The 21,555-nt window shown below is 47.2% G+C and overlaps 4 protein-coding genes and 1 long non-coding RNA gene across 5 annotated transcripts in view; 2 read left to right on the top strand and 3 right to left on the bottom strand.

The window, feature by feature from the left end:
• The window catches only part of LOC106810354 (galaxin-2-like), a 7,824-nt gene extending 5,237 nt beyond the window's left edge, over window positions 1-2,587 (top strand). Inside the window, exons 2-4 of the mRNA XM_014813670.1 lie at window positions 79-210; window positions 575-878; window positions 1,432-2,587. Coding sequence (XP_014669156.1) covers window positions 79-210; window positions 575-878; window positions 1,432-2,032 — 1,037 coding nt within the window. The 3' untranslated portion in view covers window positions 2,033-2,587. The remainder of the gene's footprint in view (window positions 1-78; window positions 211-574; window positions 879-1,431) is intronic.
• A 7,694-nt stretch (window positions 2,588-10,281) lies between these two features.
• Window positions 10,282-11,978, bottom strand: LOC106810366. The gene is made up of 4 exons (XM_014813689.1): window positions 11,824-11,978; window positions 11,368-11,574; window positions 10,961-11,104; window positions 10,282-10,316 (listed from the first exon to the last, which is right to left on the bottom strand). Exons 1-4 carry the CDS (start codon window positions 11,936-11,938, stop codon window positions 10,282-10,284), a joined length of 501 nt encoding a protein of 166 aa, XP_014669175.1. The 5' UTR covers window positions 11,939-11,978.
• A 324-nt stretch (window positions 11,979-12,302) lies between these two features.
• On the bottom strand, window positions 12,303-16,434 carry LOC106810365 (protein lin-7 homolog C-like). Its single transcript, XM_014813688.1, has 5 exons — window positions 16,375-16,434; window positions 15,141-15,331; window positions 14,514-14,723; window positions 13,705-13,759; window positions 12,303-13,325 (listed from the first exon to the last, which is right to left on the bottom strand). Exons 1-5 carry the CDS (start codon window positions 16,409-16,411, stop codon window positions 13,222-13,224), a joined length of 597 nt encoding a protein of 198 aa, XP_014669174.1. The 5' UTR covers window positions 16,412-16,434; the 3' UTR covers window positions 12,303-13,221.
• A 2,453-nt stretch (window positions 16,435-18,887) lies between these two features.
• LOC106810367 lies at window positions 18,888-20,766 on the top strand. Its single transcript, XR_001394006.1, has 3 exons — window positions 18,888-18,951; window positions 19,430-19,538; window positions 20,727-20,766. It is a non-coding gene; the product is annotated as an uncharacterized LOC106810367 (long non-coding RNA).
• A 627-nt stretch (window positions 20,767-21,393) lies between these two features.
• LOC106810353 (serine/threonine-protein kinase ULK1-like) overlaps window positions 21,394-21,555 on the bottom strand; it is a 9,973-nt gene continuing 9,811 nt past the window's right edge. The window contains exon 5 of the mRNA XM_014813668.1: window positions 21,394-21,414. Coding sequence (XP_014669154.1) covers window positions 21,394-21,414 — 21 coding nt within the window. The remainder of the gene's footprint in view (window positions 21,415-21,555) is intronic.

Genomic DNA, 21,555 nt, shown 5'->3' with positions numbered 1-21,555 from the left:
ATTGTATACTTATATTGTATACTTATATATATAATATAGCTCATTGTATTGCGTATGTGCTTGTATATACACACACAGATTCCGATGACGGCATGGGGGACGATACCGGAAGTGATTGCGATGACGATGGCGGGGATGGCGAAAAATGTGATGGCGACGATCGATCCATGGACAAGAGAGCCGTGAAGGTTTCACTACCGAGTAGCTACAGTAAGTTGATTATTACCAAGAGCTTCGAATACCTTACTATACGTATTACTATTACTATCGGTATTATATGCTTTTGTTACTAGCAGGGGGTGGTAAATAATAAGAAGAATTTGTCATAATTCAGCCCTGTTATTATATACTCTCTATACGTACTATAGTAACTATACCCTCTACTAATTATTAATTAATTAATTTTCTCTACTATACGTTACCGTCATACATGTTATGGAGCTTATATAATGATCGTATTGTGTATTATTAATTGTTGAAGTAATTGTAATTAACGAATGAGAGTTATCTATGTGTATGTGTATGTGTGTGTGTGTGTGTGTGTGTGTTTATATATAACGTATTTGTGTTTCAGTGTGCAACCCGTACAACGCGGCCAACTACATCTGCTGCCGTGGCGCCATCTGGCCGCGGGGAAGCAACAACGCTCGCTGCTGCGGCTACATGCGCTACGACTACACCACTCACATCTGCTGCGCCGGTCAGATCATACCCCGGGGATCCAACAACGCCTGCTGCCGCTCCATCGCCTACGATAGAAGCGTCTACATCTGCTGCGGAGGCATGCTGCGCGTCAAAGGCTCCAACACGGCCTGCTGCGGCAGCACCCCCTATAATTCTGCCACGCATTCGTGCTGCAGAGGCGTCATCTACATCAGGTGCGACGGACGCCATGTTTGAGTTTTAATCTCGTCGAAGAAAATTCATGATCACGATGTCAATGTCATGATGATGATGATGATGATGATGATGATGATGATGATGATGATGATGATGATGATGTTCATGATGATGATTGATGTCGATGTTTTCATTAGGATGATTAAAGGAGTTCCTGGGTAGAAGAAACGGGGAATTGTTGGGAAGCGTTAGAGTTAGGATTAGAGTTTAGGTTTGGGTTAAGATTGGAGTTGCGGTTGCGGTGAGGGTTAGGGTTATGGTTAATGATGGGGATAGTGATAGGGTTAGTGTTAGGGTTAGTGTTATTGATGGGATTAGGGTTAGGGGTATGGTTGTGCTTATGGTTATGGTCAGGGTTAAGGTTAAGGTTAGATGTAGGGTTAGCGTTAGAGTTAAGGGTAGTTTCTCATAGTACCCGGGGAAACATTCAACATTTATTCATAAGAATGATAATGTATATAATATATATATATATATATATATATATATATCGAGACGGTTGACGTTATCCCAGCTTTTGTTCGACTACAGGGCCAGCTATCTGTGCTGCGGGGGCGTCATCGTGAAGAGGGGCAACAACAACGCCTGCTGCGGGACCACCCCCTACAACAGAAACACGCACATATGCTGCCGCGGCCGGCTCTCCCCGAGGAACGGCAACACACGCTGCTGCGGCTTCACGCCCTACCACCACGCGAAGCAGCTTTGTTGCCGCGGCGTCCTTAGCGACCGCACCAACGGTCAGACGGCGTGCTGCGGCACCCTACCGTACAACTACAAGCTGTACATATGCTGCGCTGGACAACTGAGGAAGAGGGGGAGTAACAACCGCTGCTGCCGTACCGTGGCTTACGACTGGAAGAAGTATCTGTGTTGCAGCGGGAGTCTCGTTCTGAGGGGCACCAACAACGCCTGCTGCCGTACGCGCCCGTACAACTACAAGACGCACGTCTGTTGCTCGGGTGTGGTCCGGCCAAGGATCGCTAAGTCGACGGCCTGCTGCGGTGGGACCGTTTATAATTACGCGACTCATATCTGCTGCGCGGGAAAGGTGTGGGACAGGCGCAACGACAACGCCTGCTGTTGCTACCGCCTGCCGATAGTGGCGCTGCTACAGAATGTCAAAGTGTGAGGCATAGATGTAGAATTGAAGAGCAGATCTAGATTAAAACCGTAGATAGATCTCTATTCTATATCTACGGTTCGCCTCAGTACTTAACATCATAAACTCAAAAATATTACTCTTCAAAGTCCAGGGGACTATTATTAAAGACGAATAATATAAGTGCTTAAACTTAAATCCTATTACCTATAATTATACGCGCTAAGATCGATATCATTCTCAATCGTAAGGAGGTACACAAAAATCAAGCCGTATATAACTACTGATTATATCATTAAACATGTAAATGAATGCGGATGAGAGATCGTGGATGAGATGAAGGTGTTTCTGCCGGCCAGCGTTGCTGTACCAGTGTTTATAACATCGTTTACCAATCAAACATATGTATAACGAAATGTTTCAGGTTTATTGATTTTTCTTCTGTGAAAGCCAATAAGATTTTTGCTTGAGAAATTTCGTTTGATTGGAATGCGTACAACCGAAACTTGAACGGTTCGTATATGATATATTGCACAATATTGTAATAAATATAAGTGATTTGCATTTAAATATACAGACGTTAAATCGCTATTCATATGCAATAATCCTATTACATTTACAGTGTAATTATGTTTGCTTCTTAAACATCTATTCTTTTTACGCGAAAGCTGTGAACAGAACTTAAATGCAATTGAAAACCGAGAAGAGAGAAATAAGGAGAGATGAAGAAAATACAATAATAAACGATATAACGCCATTTCATTGCATTATTTAGTGATTTATTTATATGAATAAATAGTGTATTTACAATGGCGATGCGAACTGTACAACCCAGTACACTGTATATTACAATAGTAAGTCTGTGTGCGGATACAATCCGTATAATGATTCTAATACCAGCATCGTCTTACCGACACAAATAATAAGTAGGGATCGAAGTGGACACGCAATACACGTTATCATTCTTTCTTTATATACATAAAAATCTGCCACTATGCAATAGATGAATAGAGGTTTGAAACTAAATGCACACCGAAATACGCGAAAGGACTTGCTCGTGACTGCAGCACGTTCACCGCATTGTGTATATATATATATTCAATGAATAGATTCTATGAAACCATGTCAGCTCGGTATAATAGTTACACAACCTCTTTGGCTTCGAAACAAGAAAAGGTGCTCCTTTTTTACGCCGTCTATCTCTCTTTTTTGCTCTATCTCTCTCTCTCTCTATCAATCTCTCTCTCTCTCTCTCTATCAATCTCTCTCTCTCTCTCTCTATCAATCTCTCTCTCTCTCTCTCTTTCTCTCTCTCTAAGTCTCCCTTCTTTGCCTAACTACCTGCTTTTCTGTCTAAGAGATATATACAACCTGGTATGACCACTAAAATACACACGGAACGCGAGACTCGACTATTATACCTATACACCGCTATGACCAGCCAGCCACGAAACACAGCTACTACCACCACCACCACCACCACCACCACACCTACACCACACCTACACCACACCTACACCACACCTACACCACACCTACACCACAGCTACACCACATCACACCCACACGCAAGAATGCGCGGATTATAACACGTACAGTTTATACGACTGTTGCATCATATATCTATATGCAGCCAGACTGCGCGAAATAAATCTACGTGACTCGTCTTTTTCCTAAATACAACTTCACAAATACACCATACCTTTTGCTACACGCGCATACAATAGTTTACACCAAATAAATAGTATTTGGGAACGATCAGCGGATATATAATTTATTATACGTCGAAATATTTAAAAAAAACACGGGATAAATTGCGGAAGATCAATCGATAACAGTAATAATTACAAACTCAAAGAGAGATCGCTTTCTTTGTGTCGCCGGTAAGCAGCAGTGCGACAACGTTTTATGGTTTTACGTTTGACAGATATCTCGGTAACTTACGTCAAAACACGAGGCATATCTACACAATACGATGATACACGCCTCCTTCTCCTCCCTTCTCTATACCCTCTTTTCCTCCTCCTCTTCTAACATATGTATATTATACAAAAGCAACTACTCGGTGATCTGAAATGACTAAAGAGTAATGCTGGTGTGTTGTTTAGATTAAATATAAAAAGAAAGCTAATTACACTGGGACACCTGTGAACTGTTTGGTGTGTTAGACTTTCATCGAGTCTATAATATCCTTATATAATATAGATGTTATTATATAATGATTCTTTTGAGGACATCGTTTGCAATGACCTGAGGACGAAGCACAATGCTTAAACCTTGAGAGCCCTTAGTTAGGTAAGTTTGCTGCAAGTTCGTGTGCATACACAGTCTCTCACGCACGCACAAACACAAGCACAAGCAAGTAAGCACAAACGCACGCACGCACGCACGCACGCAAGCAAGCAAGCACGCACGCACGCACGCACGCACGCACGCACGCACACACGTAAGCAAGCACGCACGCACAAATGCAAGCACGCACGCACGCATGCACGCACGCACGCACGCACGCACGCACGCACGCACGCACGCACGCACGCACGCACGCACCACTAACTTGACTAACGTTCACCGCGCCGCGTCCGTTTCCACGTCGCGATCGCAATCGCTCGTGAATTCGCGGCCGTTTCCCTCGGCAACGGCGAGACGAAAGCAGGACGACGCGTGCTGCCATCTAGCGTGCGACGTCGATCCGAGCATCGACACGTGCTGCCATCTAGCGCGCGGCGTCGGCGCGAGCGTTCAGCTGTCGTAAGCGAGGACGAAGCCGTGCTCCTGTAGGACGAAGAGACGCCGCTCCACGCTGTGCTTGTAGCGACACAGTAGGTCCTTGTCATGGTCGTCACTGACAACCTGTGAGGTGAGAGAGAGAGAGAGAGTGTTAGTGTTAGAGGAGACAGGTTAGAGAGAAAGAGAGAGAGGTTAGAGAGAGAGAGATAGGTAGGTAGAGGTAGAGAAAGAGAGAGAGTCGCAAGCGAGAGCTGATAGAGGCGAGAGAGCGAGAGAGCGGAGAGAGCGAGAGCGAGAGCGAGAGCGAGAGAAGGTATGAGATTGAGAGGAGATGATTGGAATAAGAGTATTTGTAGATAAGCGATGAGGAGAGAGAGAGGAAGAGAAGAGAGAGAGAAGACCCGAGGAGAGGGAAGGAAGTTTAGTAATATGAGAGGAGAGACGAGAGAGGAGAGACCCGGGCCGCTCGAGAGGGGAAGAAGGGGGGAGAGAGACGGGAGAGGAAGAGTGGTAGAGAGGGCGAGGGGAGAGAATAAGAAGAGAGAAAGAGACAGAAACAGAAAGAGAGAAATAGAGGGAGCGCACACGTGTGAGAGATGCAAGTAGACAGTTAGCAAGGTATTAAGAGTGATTAGAGAGAGGAAGAGCGAGACAGATTGACAGATAATTGTAAAGCTGAGGCACCAGAACGACGCGGCACTACCAGCGACGGCGACAACAATACTCCACCCACAGAGCGCCCGGTAGTCAGCAGCCCCAGCAAGATGGCCGGCAGTAGCGGACAAAACATAGTGAATCAGCTACTGGAGAGCTGTGCCAGCAAGCACTTGAGCTTCTGTAGCGGCGGAAGCAATCTTGGGCGTATTCCAAACAGTTCGTGCCAACGCCGCGGTCTGACAACTCGCCGAATCGAAAAAACACAAAGTGAACATTCCGTCAACGGCAAAAGCCACGTCGATCCGCGCACGACCTTCGAAATTAAGACGAGGGTACAGAGTGACAATGCGCTTGCTGAATCTAACGCCGTGATTTATCTCAGCGGTGTGTCAATTACGCTTGATTAATGACGCCGTTAACGTACCTCATCAAGTGTCCAAAGTGAAGTCATAGTATGGCGTCTAAGCGAGTGTCGGTGAGGTCGAACATGGTTTTCCGCGCCACATACTTTTCGCCGGAACCTACTCCGACGACTTAGTAAATCGCCCCCCGCGTTCGGAACTTAATACGCTCTTTTTATACTCGATTCAAACTATGTTTTAAGTTCCGGCATTATCATTTTCGATTCGACGGGACGAACGACCGCATCATCTGGCCAATAAACAGCCATCGTTACCTATCGGTTCCGTTGATTTTGTTGTTATGTCTCGTGTGCGGGGTGGGGGGGGGGAGGGGGAAGGGGGGGGAGGCGGGGGGGGGGGGGGCCGGGGGATGGGTGGCTGTCTGGAGGGGGGGGGGGGAGGGGTGGGGTGTTGATTTTGATGGGATTTAGTGACGACATAGACGAGGGTGGGGGAGACAGACCCGATGGGGAGAAAGGGAAAAGCAAGCATAAACTACTTGAGGTAGGATTGAGTCTGGTGGGCTCCCGCGTTGGGCGTGGGGTGGGGGGGCCATGGCGGCGCGAGGGAGGTGCCGCTCCCACCCTCTCCACAGCGTGGTGTGGCAAGACAGTAGTACACATGTTAGGTCCCCAGGGGGGAGCGGACGGATGAATGAATGTTGTCGATCGATTACGAGACAGCCCGCTAGAATCTTTTTAAACAAAAACACTCGGGCGTGCCGTTCGACCCCTTCATGCGCAGGGGCAGTGTACGCGGGTGGAATGGAGTTGATCGAGCACGACATGGCACTTGAAGCGTTCAAACTGTAAACACATTCCGCCGCCGAATCTGCGCGCAAACACTGACACATAAATATAATACCTATAAATAATATATTAGTTAAACATTATAGGTTATCATACTTATATATATATATACTTGTATGAAGGCGAGGGTGCGTGTCAATGGCGCGGCGTGTGTTACAGTTGAAATACTCAAGTGCCTGTGGATGGAGAGAGAGGGCCGTTCCAGCGTACCGTTCGACGCGTGTTTAGATGACTCTTGTCAGCGGTGACGCGCGGCGGTTTGGTGATGCTTTTTGTGTCGTTCTCTTTATGCAGAACGCCCTTCGTGCTCATGTTGCGGACATTACGTTACCATCGACCTGTGGTAGGCATTCGTTCGTCAGAGCTACCGGTGCACGGCGGCAATGGCAAAACACACACGCGACTGGGTAAATCAGTCGTCAGCTGCGTCGCAGATTCAAACGGCAGAAGAGGGCTATACGGAACAGACGAATGCAACTGCCGGCGATTAAAACTGCAGAACACATGAATGTACAGTACACCGGCGGTCATGGCTGCAATGCAAAACAGCTTGACGTGTACGACGACACACTGCGAGTGCGCAATGCCAACGCAAACACTGAACAGTGCTAGCCTTCAGACGCATGCGTTGATGTCAAGCGCACAACACACTAAGCACGGATAGAACAGCTCCATGCTCGAGAATTCCAAGCAAAATCGTGGTAGAAGCACGTCATTTCGGAGTTGCCGTGTCCTGTGTGGAAGTCGAAAGACTCGACCGACGGTCTTGACGGGGGAACCCAGCGAAACCATACAAAGCACAAATGTCTCCTTGTAGTTCTCGGCTGCACACATGCCACACAATCACTGCAGGGCCGGAAGCAGGGCAGAGGACTTGACTTGAGGGCGTCGAGAAGGATGCGAACACGATCCCTCTCAGTAAAACCCGCTCGCCGCTGTCCAAGAAAGATCACTCGTATGGCGGGACAGACAAGAACAAGCGAAACCGCAATGGAACATGCGGAACATCAGCAGAACATGCAGAATGCACAGAACAGCGCAGGAACATGCACAGAACACACAAGAAGCACGCCAAGCTAAAAAGAGAAAGGGAACACGCAAATGCACAGAACAGTGGCAGAACACACAGAACATCGCAGAATGCACAGAACATGCAGGAATGCACAGAACACACAGAACATGCAGAACCCACCAGAACATGCGCAGAATGCACAAGAACATGCAAGAGATGCCAGCAGAACACAGAACATGCAGAACTGCCAGCAGAACACAGAATGCAACAGAACACACCAGAACATGCAGAATGCACAGAACAGCACGAGAACATGCGCAGGAAACCCACAGAACATGCCAGAATGGCACAGAACATAGCAGAAGTCACACGAACACACAGAACATAGCAGAACCGCACAGAACATGCAGAATGCAGGTCAGAACACAACAGAACAGCAAAATGCACAGAACACTGGGGCAGAATGCACAACGAACAGCAAGCCAGAACATGCAGAAGTGCCACAGAACATGCAGAATGCAAAGAAACACACAGGAACATGCAGAACCCACAGAACATGCAGAATGCACAAACACTCGGATACAGCAAAACACATCGGCAGAACACACAAAACGACAGAGCAGAACCGCACAGAACAGCGAGCGAGAGCCGTTGCGGACGTTCTGGGATGGCTGCAGGCGGCCCATCTTGATCTCATCGCGCGCGAGGCTGAGTGCGGACGATGCTAGGTGCAGCACACGCATGTAGAGCACAAACTGTTCAGTCCTCCACTTAGGTCGTCACTGGTCCATAGTGGGGGTGGTCTGGCAAGTGTTCTCCGCTGGTTCAACGTCTCGTTACTAGAGCGAGAGAGAGAAGAGGAGAGAGAGAAGGTTTGGAAGAGAGAGAGCGAGGGAGGGATGGGGCGTGAGGTCAGCACATCACAGTAGACAGCAAACTTGTGTCAGGGTGCGCTCCGTAGTAGCTCACGAGTGTGGAGGAGAATGAGGGGGTGCGGGATCAGCTGTGCAATGTTCTCGGGGGGCTTGGTTCAACGTCTCGTTCGTAACAGAAAGACGGAAGCGAGGGGAGAGGTTAGAGAAAGTGAGGTAGGAGGGATGGAGAGAAACAGGAGAGAGAGAGAGAGAGAGAGAGAGAAACAGAGAGAGAGAAAGCAGAGAGAGAGAGAGGAGAGAGAGAGAAAGAGGAGAGAGAGAGACGAGAGAGAGAGGTAAGAGAGAGAGAGAGAGAAGAGAGAGAGAGAGAGAGAGAGAGAGAGAGAAAGAGAGAGAGGAGAAGAGAAGAGAGATTAGAGAAGAGAGAGCAGAGAGAGAGACAGAGAGAGAAGAGCAGGAGAGAGAGATAGAAAAAAAGCGAGAGATAGAGCGGAGAGATATAGAGAAATGGGGGGATAGAGCAGAAAGCCGAGAGTAATCATCATCCAAATCATCGTCATCAATCATCATCATCGACATCATCATCAAGTCGTCATCGTCATCAACACCATCATGCAAATCATCATCATCACAGTCAGCAATCCATCATCATCATCGTCACATCTTCATCATCCAAGCCAGACTTCCTATCGTCAGCGCAGCGAAAACTCAGCTCCACCTGTCGTGAGATGACAGACTCAGTCAGCTTGCCTATGGCGCCCTCTCTCGTGCGAGCCAGCTCAACAATGCAGTCGATGAGCGCCAGCAGCCACAGCCAAGTAAGTCAGCTCGCCAGAGTCTCGTTGTGCTCCTTCTGCATTCGTAAACAAAAGCGTACAGCTATAACAAGCGCGCAGAAGCTATAACAAGCGACAGCTATAACAAGCGTACAGCTATAACAAGCGCAAGCAGCTATAACAAAAGCGTCAGCTATAACAAGCGTAAAGCTATAGGAAAAAGCGATTAGCTCATAAAAGCGCGGACAGCTAAACAAGCGTACAGCGATATTCAAGGCGTACAGCTATAACAAGCGCGCAGCTATAACAAGCGTACAGCTATATCAAGCGTACAGCTATAACAAGCGCGCAGCGCTATAAACAACGTATCCACAGATTATATCAACTACAGCAGCTATTAACAAGCGCGCACTATAACGAGAGCGACAGCTATAACAATGCGAGCGAGCGAGAGACGGCGCCGGTAACCTAACGTCGACACCTACGATGCATTCGTAAACAAGTGTACAGCCATTACGCGCGGACCTACAACGTGCGGAAGCCAAATATTGACACCCGGGCACGCATGCCGCCGTGAAAAAGCCGTCAAAACTTCGGAAAAAACCAGAGCTTATCATCAATCATCTTTGTGTGTTTTTGTTTGTTTTGTTTGTTTGTTTTTTGCAGTCCAGATATGCCGTCCATGTGCCGCGCCATCTGTTTTGTTGCACTTCAGGATTGTTGAGGCTCAAAAGCCTTGCCACGACGATTATTTAAAGACGATAATTCATTGATTGTTCCGACAGATTTTTCATCGCTAGTCCATCCGTACCCACATCACCCACTCACCTCTAAAATGGTCTCCCCCGGTCAGCTCAGGAGCGACAAAGAATATTGGAACCGATTCCCATGGCGGCGCTGCTGCCCGAGTAGGGAAGGTTCGTCGGGGCGGGAGCCGGAACGCGGTCGTGTCAATTACGTTCGGCGACTGTTGGCATGTAAAGGGGCGCCGCTGTGCGAGCGGTCTGCGCGTACGCGCATCACGACGTGACTGCGGACTGCCCTGGAACATTCGCTGAAGAACGTCGAAGAGAACGGACAGGGATGTTAGACAACAACCGACAAGGACGAAGGTGCAGCAGTTCAACAAACATCTGAACACGAAGAACAAACAACATCAATAACAAAAATAGCTACGTCAATAACGAACAAACAACCATCAGCAACAAAAATGACAACAATCAGACGAGAGAACAACAACATCAGCAAAAAAATTACATAATAACAACAACAAACAAGTAACAAAAACAATGACAACAACAACAGTAACAACATCAGCAAACAAGAATGACAACAACAACAGAAAAACAACAACATCAGGCAACAAAAAAACGACGTCAATAACAACAACAACAGTAACAACAACATCAGCAAAAACAATGACAACAACCACAGTAACAACATCAGCAACAAGAATGACAACAACAACAGTAACAACAACGTCAGCAACAAAACCGACAACAACAACAACAGTAACAAAAACGACAACAACAACATCATCATCATCATCATCATCATCATCATCATCATCATCAACAACAACAACAACAACAACAACAACAACAACAACAACAGTAAGAACATCATCAACAACAACAATGACGCTTCTACGCCAGGTGGCGCCACGTCTGCGCGTACGCTCGTCATCGGGCGACTCACCAGAGTTGAACGCGGTCCTGAGCAGGTGGTCGGACAGACGGCTGCCGCTGCTCGATCGTTTACAGTTACCCGGTCCGCTCTCATACCCCGCGTCGTCGGGATCGATCGCCCCCGGATGCTGCTGCTGCTGCTGCTGCTGCTGACCTGCAGGGGCGAGAAACAAGTGAGCGTCACGCGCGTGGTGCGGTCGTAGAGTCGAGCGCGATGCTGTGCGTAGATCTAATGATGGTTTACGTATGTACGCACACAGACGCACGCACGCACGCACACAGACGCATGCACGCATGCACGCACGCACACAGACGCATGCACACACACATGCACGCACGCACGCACGCACACAGACGCACGCATGCACGCACGCACGCACGCACGCACGCACCATCGCTAGAACTAGCTGGGCGTACCAGATAGTTGGTAGTCCATGAGATTGGCGGGCATCGTGTTCACGTGATGCACGCCGCGGCAGAACGCCGCCTGCAGCGGCTTCGTCGGACTCCCCGGCAGCGCCACCTGGTGGTACGGCAGCTTGTTCGAGTCCATGATAGGGGGCAGCATCGTCGGCAGCTGGGCGGCGGGCGTGCGGTGCATGCCGGGCGTGCACGGCGGAGTCCCTGAAACAATCGCCACGCTCGTAACCGTGACGACACGTCCTTCAACGTACTCTTCTAGCAATGCGTGTTCTAGAAACACCTCTTCTAAAAGTTTTCTAAAAAAATGTCCGTTATAAAGAAAAACGGCTCATCTATCAACACCTTCGTACATTCCTAAAACCCCCTCGCCAATCGCAAAACCGTGCCGTCGCGCACCCCGCCTGTCGATCGCGCGAACCCGCGCACACAAGTGCTGCCCCCTGTGCGTACCTGTGCTCCAGCGGCGGCGTGGCGACGTCTGGCTGCTAGGCGGTTGTGCGGAGTTTGCGCGTACGGGTGGGGGCGTGCCCTGACTAGACGCACTCGTGGTTCGATAGCGATTCATCGTGGGTGGCGTGCCGATCGTGAACTGAACTGTGAGGACGGGCGGAAGAAACAAAATTTAATTAATGAATTAAAATATTTTAATAATTAAAATTTATAATTGCATTTTTTTGCGCGAAAAAAATAAATAAGCGAACGCCGGGTTATCGTAGCACGGCAGAAAAATAGCATCTCTTGGCGGCGGCGATGAAAAACAATGCTCAGGTGAAACCACTCAGGCGTTCGAAGGATGCGAATTATCATAATTTATTTATTACGACGAAAATCATACGCTATTGATGGGACTAACGATTATTTGTTTTTACGACGAATGTTTTTCGTCCGTGTCTTCCGTAGTTGTGTCGAGGGGATTTGCAAGCGTAGGTAGGTGTAGGTTAATAATAATAATAATATACAACCACGTATTCTTGGAAAGAGATTAAACTTACACCCTTGAGTTTTAAGGTTTTTATATAATATACAACCATGTGCTTATCAGGGAATGTGTTGCTATTTCCTTCTCATATTGTAACAGTATTTGATAAATCTCATTTAACATAAATAATCATGCAGTACACAATTATCGCATTATGTGTGCATAGATGTAGTGCTATCAATTCTAGGTTAACACTGAGCAATTCGCATCACTGAGGTTTAGCTGCCATATTAATAACACAATTCAAAAATATGTGAAAAATATGTGCAAACACTGTATTACAGCTATCATGAACATATCTATAACAATATTATAAATATGTTGATGGTGCTATACATTATCTCTTCTTTCAAATGCAATCATTTTAGCTATTCTGTATAGAAGCAATAACTTCAGTCTGAGTAATACACACAAGAACCAATGTAGAGATATGTTTAAGCAACTATTAAAACATTCATCCACATGAACATAAACAGAACATGCGAGTGTGATAAACCTTGAGAAAGGTGGAGATCTTTAACTATAATATCATGAGCCAGATATTACATAAAATTTAAATAATAAAACACTCAGACTAGTGTACGTAATGCTGATCAAAATTGCTTCAAACACAGCAGCGTGAAAATTTCTACCGTGATCACTACTTGAGGTATATATATATACTTGCGTGGGATATGACACTTGCGTGCATTGCACTTAAAGCAACACAGGTACTACTGTGTTAGAGGGCACAACTGCAAAAATTAGTGCAGGGAGGCTGTATTCGGGTGCTATCTTGTGATTTCTGCATTCATCTACTGTAATCATTGACGGGGTGCCCAAAAGAAGTCCGGATGTAGCTTTGGACGGTTTGCACGAAGCAAGTTTCCTCACGGAGTATGGGTTCTTCGCCGAGCAACTCTTTGACGATCAAACCTCATCTCCATCTCTTCGAGAACACGCGGCGTGTACCGTACGACCAACTTCACCGTACCTGAATTGGAACGATACATTTACTGCACGAGTATTTAATGCCACGTTACACCGATGTTAATATGATATAGAAACTCAACACACGAATAAAATCCGCTGTTATCTTTGAATAACAAATGAGGTTAACATTCAGCAATGGAGAGTAGAAATGCGAATAGAAAATGAATGACCTATTATTTACACATAACATTTTAAAATATGTTTTACTGTTTTAAAATAAAAAAGGTAAATTATCTCATCTAATTAACTGAATAATTTAAATTACGAGTTGACAGATGTCCCCCGAATTTCCAAGACACAGCTTACAAGCCTAAGAGATCTGTGTGTCATACTGGTACAAATCATTCAGTTTGTATTCAAAGGTTTGCAGCTAGACCAACCTTTGGCAGCCTTGAGTAGCTCCACGGCTTTCTCATGATGTTCGCCTTCAACACTCTATAAAACATAAACATTCAATGCATACAGCATCAGCATAACCATGCCACACAACAGTTTTGGTCCGATTTCTAATTGGCCATATCAGTAAACCAACTGATCACATGTGACTTTAACCACTATCTACAATTGTCTGGCTGTAAAAGAGAACACATGCATGTCAGTGTTTCCCCTGGCCAAAAAGATCTGCGAGGTGGTGAATGTTTTTTCTGATGTGTTTGCGCGTTTCCAGGTCCTAGCAAAGAGTGTAGTGCAGGTGCTGGCCAAGCTAGGGGGTCCGGGGGCATGCTCCCCTGCGAAAAATTTGTGAAAAAATGGTGCAATTTGCTGCATTCTAAGCTATTCTGAACACATTGTACGAGACTCATGAATCTCTTTTTCAAGTTGTCAAACGTTTCGTCAGCGAGGCGGTGTTTTGGACAAATTTCTGTGTGGCGGCTGAGAATTTGAGCGAGGCGGCCCGCCTCGCTCATAACAATGCAGGGGAAACACTGCATGTAATTCACACATGATATACAAATATAATTTTATATCGAGTACCGTAACATGTTAAAATTAACGTTCGCTTCTAAAACGTAATGATAAAATTGTGGTCTTTCACAATTACGCACAGCTACGTTCATTAACCCCTTACCGACAAAAAACGTGCCTTCATAGACTTAACAACAATAAGGTGGCATTACACCACATGTATGCAGCCCCGTCTGTAACATGCGCAAATACACGTGATTTTAACGTAAGAACAGACGCTCACCACTCCGTTCACGGACAGCAGCTGGTCGCCGCGCTTCAGCCCGCCGTGTCGGTCGGCCACGCCCGCGGGGATGATGCGTGAGATGTAGATGGGAGAGTTCTGCTCCTTGCCTCCCATGATGTTGAAGCCGAGACCTTCCTCTGTCTTCGGCAGCTCGACGACGCGCGGATGGGCGTGGCCCTCGCTCGCGGCGAACGCTGCAACGGTCGCCTGGGGACGGTGCGACACGTCGAAAAATGTACTGATGAGCTACGCCTCAACCATTGGGTAGCTCTAGTAGTAGAACTATATATAGCCCTTGTCCGTCACACATGTGGCGAACAATGGCTATAGTGCTAGAGCTAACCATTGGGTAGAACAGTGACCATGTGCTGTTCATTCAAATCAAGGATCGATAACCCAAGTGTCCACATCAATGTAAAATCGATCACTATGCATGCAGTGCACTGGTGCAATAGTGAGCATTTTTAGCAGGATGCAATTGCAAATACTGTGCTATGTTGAGCTAAAAACACATGTACCACGAAATCCAACAACATTGATTTCATGTGACAAGAATGCCCGTGAACTTGTAATTGCATGACCCCACTTTAGTTTCGCCATGTACGAACGCTCCGCAAGAGTCACCTTTGCCGTTGCACTTGCTCGCACTTCTGGGCTTCCTGAAACATCTACAGTTTTGTACACGTGCTCGTAGACCTCTCTTACAGCTGTGCAGAAGTCACTCTGCAGAACTCTCTGCAGGGCTACTAGCTTTGATGTCGGAATTTCACCTGCCTTCTGTAACTTGTCCAAGAGCTCGACTGCTCTTTTCACATCTGAAAAAAGTATCAGTCACGTTTAAACCGGCCTTTCTGGATGCAAAATTATTTATTTAAATAGCACAGACAGTGAATCAATGATTCAATCAGAATCACTTCAGGTTGTGTTTAACTGAGTACAGTTAAAACGGTTATTGCAAGTTTTTTGGCTCAGAAAAACTAAATATAGCTGAATATAGTCTCACCTTACAGTGGAAATATCACTGATTAACATTCAAAACACCAAGATTTTATGCAGTTATAGCATAGAAAAATGGATTTGACCACATCATACCAGCTCCGGATATTATCGTATGCCGACAATCCAAAATATAAATGGCGCCTTCAAACCAAGTCCATAATTAAAACAAAAAGCCGTGCAATTCTGTGTGGTAAATGTTATTGACTTTCTATGTCAATAATTCAGAGCACTTTCTGTCATTGTCATGCCATGTTACTATAGATCTGACTTGTAATCCACAAGCTTCTCTAATAACAGACTTTACGTGGCATTAGTACTGCTCATAGGGTCTATGTCCCCCAGTGTACTGCCGGAACGTACCCTGGTCACTATTTGATATGGTTAGGGTTAGGATTAGGGTTAGGGTTAGTGTTAGGGTTAGGGTTTGGGTTAGGGAGTAGGCGTAGGTGACTCCTTAGACTCGTTAGTGGAGTAGGCGAGGTACGGTCCGGCATATTAGATACTATAAGATAGTACGGTACCAGGGTACGTTCCGGTATACCGGACCGTACCCAGGGCCAGGGTACGTTCCGGCAGTACCCCGGGGGACATAGACCCTATCAGCCATACTGGCACTGCCACTGCACTGGTCAGTGGTCTTTCACTGTTTGCATCACACTCACACTCACAGTCTGTCAGTCACACTCAGTGACTCACGAGTCACACTCACACTCACAGCAGTCAGCACTGACTTGGACCGTTTCAACAATTAAAAAATTGTAAACCGACACAAACTATAATTTATTGTCACTTATTGTATACTCAATTAGCAATTTATGATTAACAATTTGAAACAAGCATAAAGTAAGCTAAAAATTACCTCTTTCTAACATCAAAGCGTCTTCTGTGGTCGCCATACTGTTTCCTTCTTTCAGGTCAGAGTTCGATCGCTGGCGCATGCGCAGTGGCAAAAGGCGATAGACGACAAACGCCGTTTTCTTGACGCGTATATAGTCTTCCTCCCGCCTCCCTCTCCCTCTCCTCCCGCCTCCCTCCCCCTCTCCTCCCACTTCCTTCCCCTGTCCTCATATCTCCCTCCCTCAACACCTCCAGGATCCTTTATATTTTGCATTTTCTTTTTTGAATGTCATTTAGTTTCTATGACAGTTTGCGTAATAAATGTATATTCTCATGTATTTATTTCTGGTGCTATGGATTTCTTTTATTTTTTTCTACTTAGTATATAGTTAAATAGATAGAGAGAGAGAGAGAGGGAGAGGGAGGGAGGGAGAGGAAGGGGGAGAGAAGAGGAGAGAAATAAGAGAGAGAGAAAGAGACAGAGTTAGAAAGAGAGAGAAATAGAGGGAGCGCACACGTGTGTGAGAGAGTGAAAAGTTAAGCGCACACGTGTGTGAGAGAGTGAAAAGTTAGACAGTTAGAGAGGTTATTAGAAAGAGTAGAGAGAGGCTAAGAGGATTAGAGTTTAGTCAGATCTGACAGTAATTGTAAAGCTGGGGGCACAGTAACGACGCGGTCACACCACGACGGCGACAACAATACTCGACCCAGCAGATGGCGCCCTGGTAGCAGCAGCCACAAGATGGCGCTGCAGTAGCGGACGAAACAAGTGAACAGCGTACCTGGGAGAGGCTGTGCAGCAGCACTTGAGCTGTCTGGTAGCGGCGGAAGCAATCGTGCGGATTTCCAAACAGTTCGTCCAACGCCGCGGTCTGACACTGCCGAACGCAAAAAAAACGACAAGTGAACATTCCAATCGCAAAAAGCACGTCGATCCGCGGCACGACCTTGAATTAAACGAGGGGCAGAGTGACGATGAGCTTGCGTGATCTAACGCGCGTCTCACTGTGTGTCAATTAACGCCTGATTAATGACCCGTTAACGACCCTGAAGTGTCAAAGTGAAGTCAAGATGGCGTCTAACGAGTGTCGTGAAGGTCGCGACATGATTTTCCACGCCACAACTTTTGTCGCCGGAACCACTCGACGGATTAGTAATCGCCCCACCCGCTCGGAACTTAATACGTCTTTTATACTCGATTCAACTATGTTTTAATGTTCCGGCATTAATCATTTCGATTCGACGGGATCGTAACGACCGCATCATCTGGCCAATAAACACGCGATCGTTACCCCGCCTCTCCACCTCTCACGCGTGTGTGCAGGAGATAGTACACATGTTAGTTCCCGGGCGACGAAAATAATTTTCAGATCGATTACAACGACCGCATAATCTTTAAAAAAAAAACACTCGCGTCGTTCCCCTGCCTCTCCTTCTCCAGAGAGAGTGTACGCGGTGGAATGGATGGCTGGAGTGTTTCACGTACGGTGTCGATCGCGTGGTTGTAGATGATCTTGTCAGCGGTGATCGCGCGGTTCTTTTGTTCGTTCTTCAGAACGCCCTTCGTCTTCAGGTTGCGGCAGACGTTCAGCGACTGGTGGTAGCATTCGTTCAACTCCGTCACGGCTGCAATGCAAACACACAGCGACGTGTAAACTCACTGCGTCGCGATTCAACGCAAAGGCTATACGGACAGACATGGCAACCCCGATTAAACGCAAACACATGACATGTACAACACCGCGTCACGGCTGCAATGCAAAAACACAGCGACGTGTACACACACACTGCGTCGCAATGCAACGCAAACACTGAACATGTACCCTCAACGCATCTTGATTCAACGCAAACACTACACGGATAGACATGCCATCCCAGATTCAACGCAAATATTTAGAAGCACTTCTTTCGATTCAGTGTGCCTGTGCGGAATGGAAACTCGCTTCACCATCTGACAGGGGAACCCAGCGAAACCGTACACCGCGCAAATTCTCTGTATTTCTCTCCTATCACAGCCACACAATCACTCAGCCGAAAGGCAGAGGACTTGACTTGAGGCGTCGAGAAGGAATCGAACACATCCCTCTCAGTAAAACCCCCCTCCCCTGTCCAAGAAAGATCGATATATGCGGGACACAGAACAAGCGGAACCCATGGAACACGCAGAACACACAGAACATGCAGAATGCACAGAACACGCAGAACACACAGAACACGCAGAACACGCAGAACACGCCGAACACACAAAATGCACAGAACACACAGAACATGCAGAACCCACAGAACATGCGGAATGCACAGAACATGCAGAACCCACAGAACATGCGGAATGCACAGAACACGCAGAACACACAGAACATGCAGAATGCACAGAACACGCAGAACACACAGAACACGCCGAACGCACAGAACATAAAGAATGCACAGAACACACAGAACATGCAGAACCCACAGAACATGCAAAATGCACAAAACATGCAGAACCCACAGAACATGCAGAACCCACAGAACATGCAGAATGAACAGAACCCATGGTTCGGTTCGGCGCCGCGCATCGACGCTGCTGCTGCCGTAGGGCGGCGTGCAGGCCAACCTGCGGGTACGTGCCAGTTCGTAGCTGTGACATCGCTGTGACACGGATTGTAACGTGACTGTGACGTCGCTGTGACATCGCTGTGACGTGGATGTTAAACTGCTGACATCACTGTGACATCGCTGTGACGTGCGATAGTAAACATGTGACATCACGTGTGAACATCGACTGTGACGTGGAGGTAACACTGGTAGAACATCACTGTGACATCGCTGCTTGACGTGGATGTAAACTGTGACATCACTGTGGAACCAATCGCTGTGACGTGGATGCTACAACTGTGACATTGGTTGTGTCATGAATGATATGTTTAATCACAGCTTAAGTGATTTCCTGATCATACTTATGACAACTTCGCTTACCAAATCCCGCGGTGCTCCTCGAAAAAGCTGAAGTCGATTTATTGCCACCTTTAGTATTATAGAAATGTAATGTACAATTTATAATATAAATGTCGACGACTCACCTGTTCACTTGTTTGCAGACGACCGAGGCGGTGGCCATTCCCAGGAGTGCATCCATCGACAGCAAAGCGTCTGCTGCGAGTTCTGCCGGGTCGTCTGCACCCATCGCTTCTCTCTCTCCACCCTCAGGTATGCATATATGTCATACATGCACTCAGACCCTACCTCTCTCCACCCTCAGGTATGCATATATGTCATACATGCACTCAGACCCTACCTCTCTCCACCCTCAGGTATGCATAGTTCATGTCGTGTACTCAGACCCTACCTTCTCCACCCTCAGTATGCATATATGTCATCATGCACCAGACCCTACCTCTCTCCACCCTCAGGTATGCATATATATCATACATGCACTCAGACCCTACATGTTTCCACGCTCAGGTATGCATATATGTCATACATGCACTCAGACCCTACCTCTCTCCACCCTCAGGTATGCATTATGTCATACCATGCACTCAACCCTACCATGGTTTCACGCTCAGAGTATTGCATATATGTCATACATGCACTCCAGACCCTACTCTCTCCACGCTCAGGTATCTGGCATATATGTCATACATGCACTCCAGGATCCTACATGTTCCACGCCTCAGGTATGCATATATGTCATACATGCACTCAGACCCTACCTCTCTCCACCCTCAGGTATGCATATATGTCATACAGTGCCACTCAACGACGCTAACATGTTTCCACGCTCAGGTATGCATATATGTCATACATGCACTCAGACCCTACCTCTCTCCACCCTCAGGTATGCATATATATCATACATGCACTCAGACCCTACATGTTTCCACGCTCAGGTAAGCATATATGTTATGTGTGTACTCAGACCTTCTCTCGCTCCATCATCAGGTAAATATATGTCATATTCATACAAACCCTACCTCTCACCACCCTCAGGTATGCGAATATATTGTATAAATACCCAGACACCATCTGTCTCCGCCTACACCTTACCTACGCTTGCAAATCCCCTCGACACAACTACGGAAGACACGGACGAAAAACATTCCGTCGTAAAAACAAATTCAATCCTTAATATTTCCCATCAAAGCGTTATGATTTTCGTCGTAATAAAATAAATTATGATAATTCGCATCGCTTCCGAACGGCCTGAGTGAGTTTCCCCTGAGCATATGTTTTTCATCAGCACGCGCAAGAGATGCTCTTTTTCTTCCGTGCCTCACAAGGAACCCTGCGGTTTCTGCTTTCTTCGCGCAAAAAAATGCGAATTATAAATTTTAATTATGTAAAATTGTGATTAATTCATTAATAAATTTTGTTTCTTCCGCTGTCCCTCACCAGTTCAGTTTCCACGATCGGCACGCCACCCACGATTGAATCGGCTATCGAACACGGTGCGTCTAGTCAGGGCACGCCCCCGCCCGGTTACGCGCAAACTACCGCCCCCAACCGCCTAGCAGCCAAGGACGTCGCCACGCCAGCCGACTGGAGCCACGGTTACGCACACGGGGGGCAGCAGCTATGTTGGCGCGGAGTCGCTCGATCGACAGGCGGGTGTGGCGACCCGCACGCGTTTTGCAATTGGCCGAGGGGGTTTTTAGGAAGGTACGAAGGTTGTTGATTATGCATGAGCCGTTTTTTATATATAACACATTTTGTTTAGAAAATTGTTTAGAAAGAGGTGTTTCTAGAACACGCATTGTTAGAAGAGTACGTTGAAGGACGTAGTCGTCACGGTTAACGAGCGTGGAAAGATTGTTCAGCGGACTCCGCCAAAGTGCACAGCCCGGCATGCACCGCACGCCGACCGCCCAGCTGGCCGACGATGCTGCCGCCTATTCATGCGCACTCGAACAACGCTGCCGTACCACCCAAGGGTGGCTGCTGCCGGTGAGTCCGGAACGAAGCCGCTGCAGGCGGCGTTCTGCCGCGCGCGTGCCATCACGTGAAACACGATGCCGGCCAATACTCATGGACTACCAACTATCTCCGGTACGCCAGCTAGCTTCTACGCGACCTGGTGCGTGGGCTGCATGACATGCAGTGGGAGGCACTCGTGCGGCGTCTGTGCGGTGCCGGGCCGAGCAGTGCGTAGCGGCGTTGTGTGTTGTGTGCGTGCATGTGGTGTGTGTATCACTGCGGTAGCTGTGGTGCGCTGCATGCAGTTTGG

This window comes from Priapulus caudatus, unplaced genomic scaffold, assembly GCF_000485595.1.
Source record: "Priapulus caudatus unplaced genomic scaffold, Priapulus_caudatus-5.0.1 Scaffold435, whole genome shotgun sequence".
NCBI lineage: Eukaryota > Metazoa > Priapulida > Priapulimorpha > Priapulimorphida > Priapulidae > Priapulus > Priapulus caudatus.
This window is presented reverse-complemented; position numbering and strand designations above follow the sequence as displayed.

What these genes read in the sequence shown, in the direction of transcription:
- LOC106810366 (XM_014813689.1), bottom strand. Translation starts at nt 11,938, where the DNA reads ATGAATCGCTATCGAACCACGAGTGCGTCTAGTCAGGGCACGCCCCCA. An exon ending in CATGGACTACCAACTATCTG is followed by an intron (nt 11,105 to 11,367) that starts GTACGCCCAGCT and finishes TCGCCCCTGCAG; the next exon opens with GTCAGCAGCAGCAGCAGCAG. An exon ending in CAGGACCGCGTTCAACTCTG is followed by an intron (nt 10,317 to 10,960) that starts GTGAGTCGCCCG and finishes GACGTTCTTCAG; the next exon opens with CGAATGTTCCAGGGCAGTCC.
- LOC106810365 (XM_014813688.1), bottom strand. Translation starts at nt 16,411, where the DNA reads ATGGCGACCACAGAAGACGCTTTGATGTTAGAAAGAG. An exon ending in CGCTTTGATGTTAGAAAGAG is followed by an intron (nt 15,332 to 16,374) that starts GTAATTTTTAGC and finishes TACTTTTTTCAG; the next exon opens with ATGTGAAAAGAGCAGTCGAG. An exon ending in GCTACTCAAGGCTGCCAAAG is followed by an intron (nt 13,326 to 13,704) that starts GTTGGTCTAGCT and finishes GTTCCAATTCAG; the next exon opens with GTACGGTGAAGTTGGTCGTA.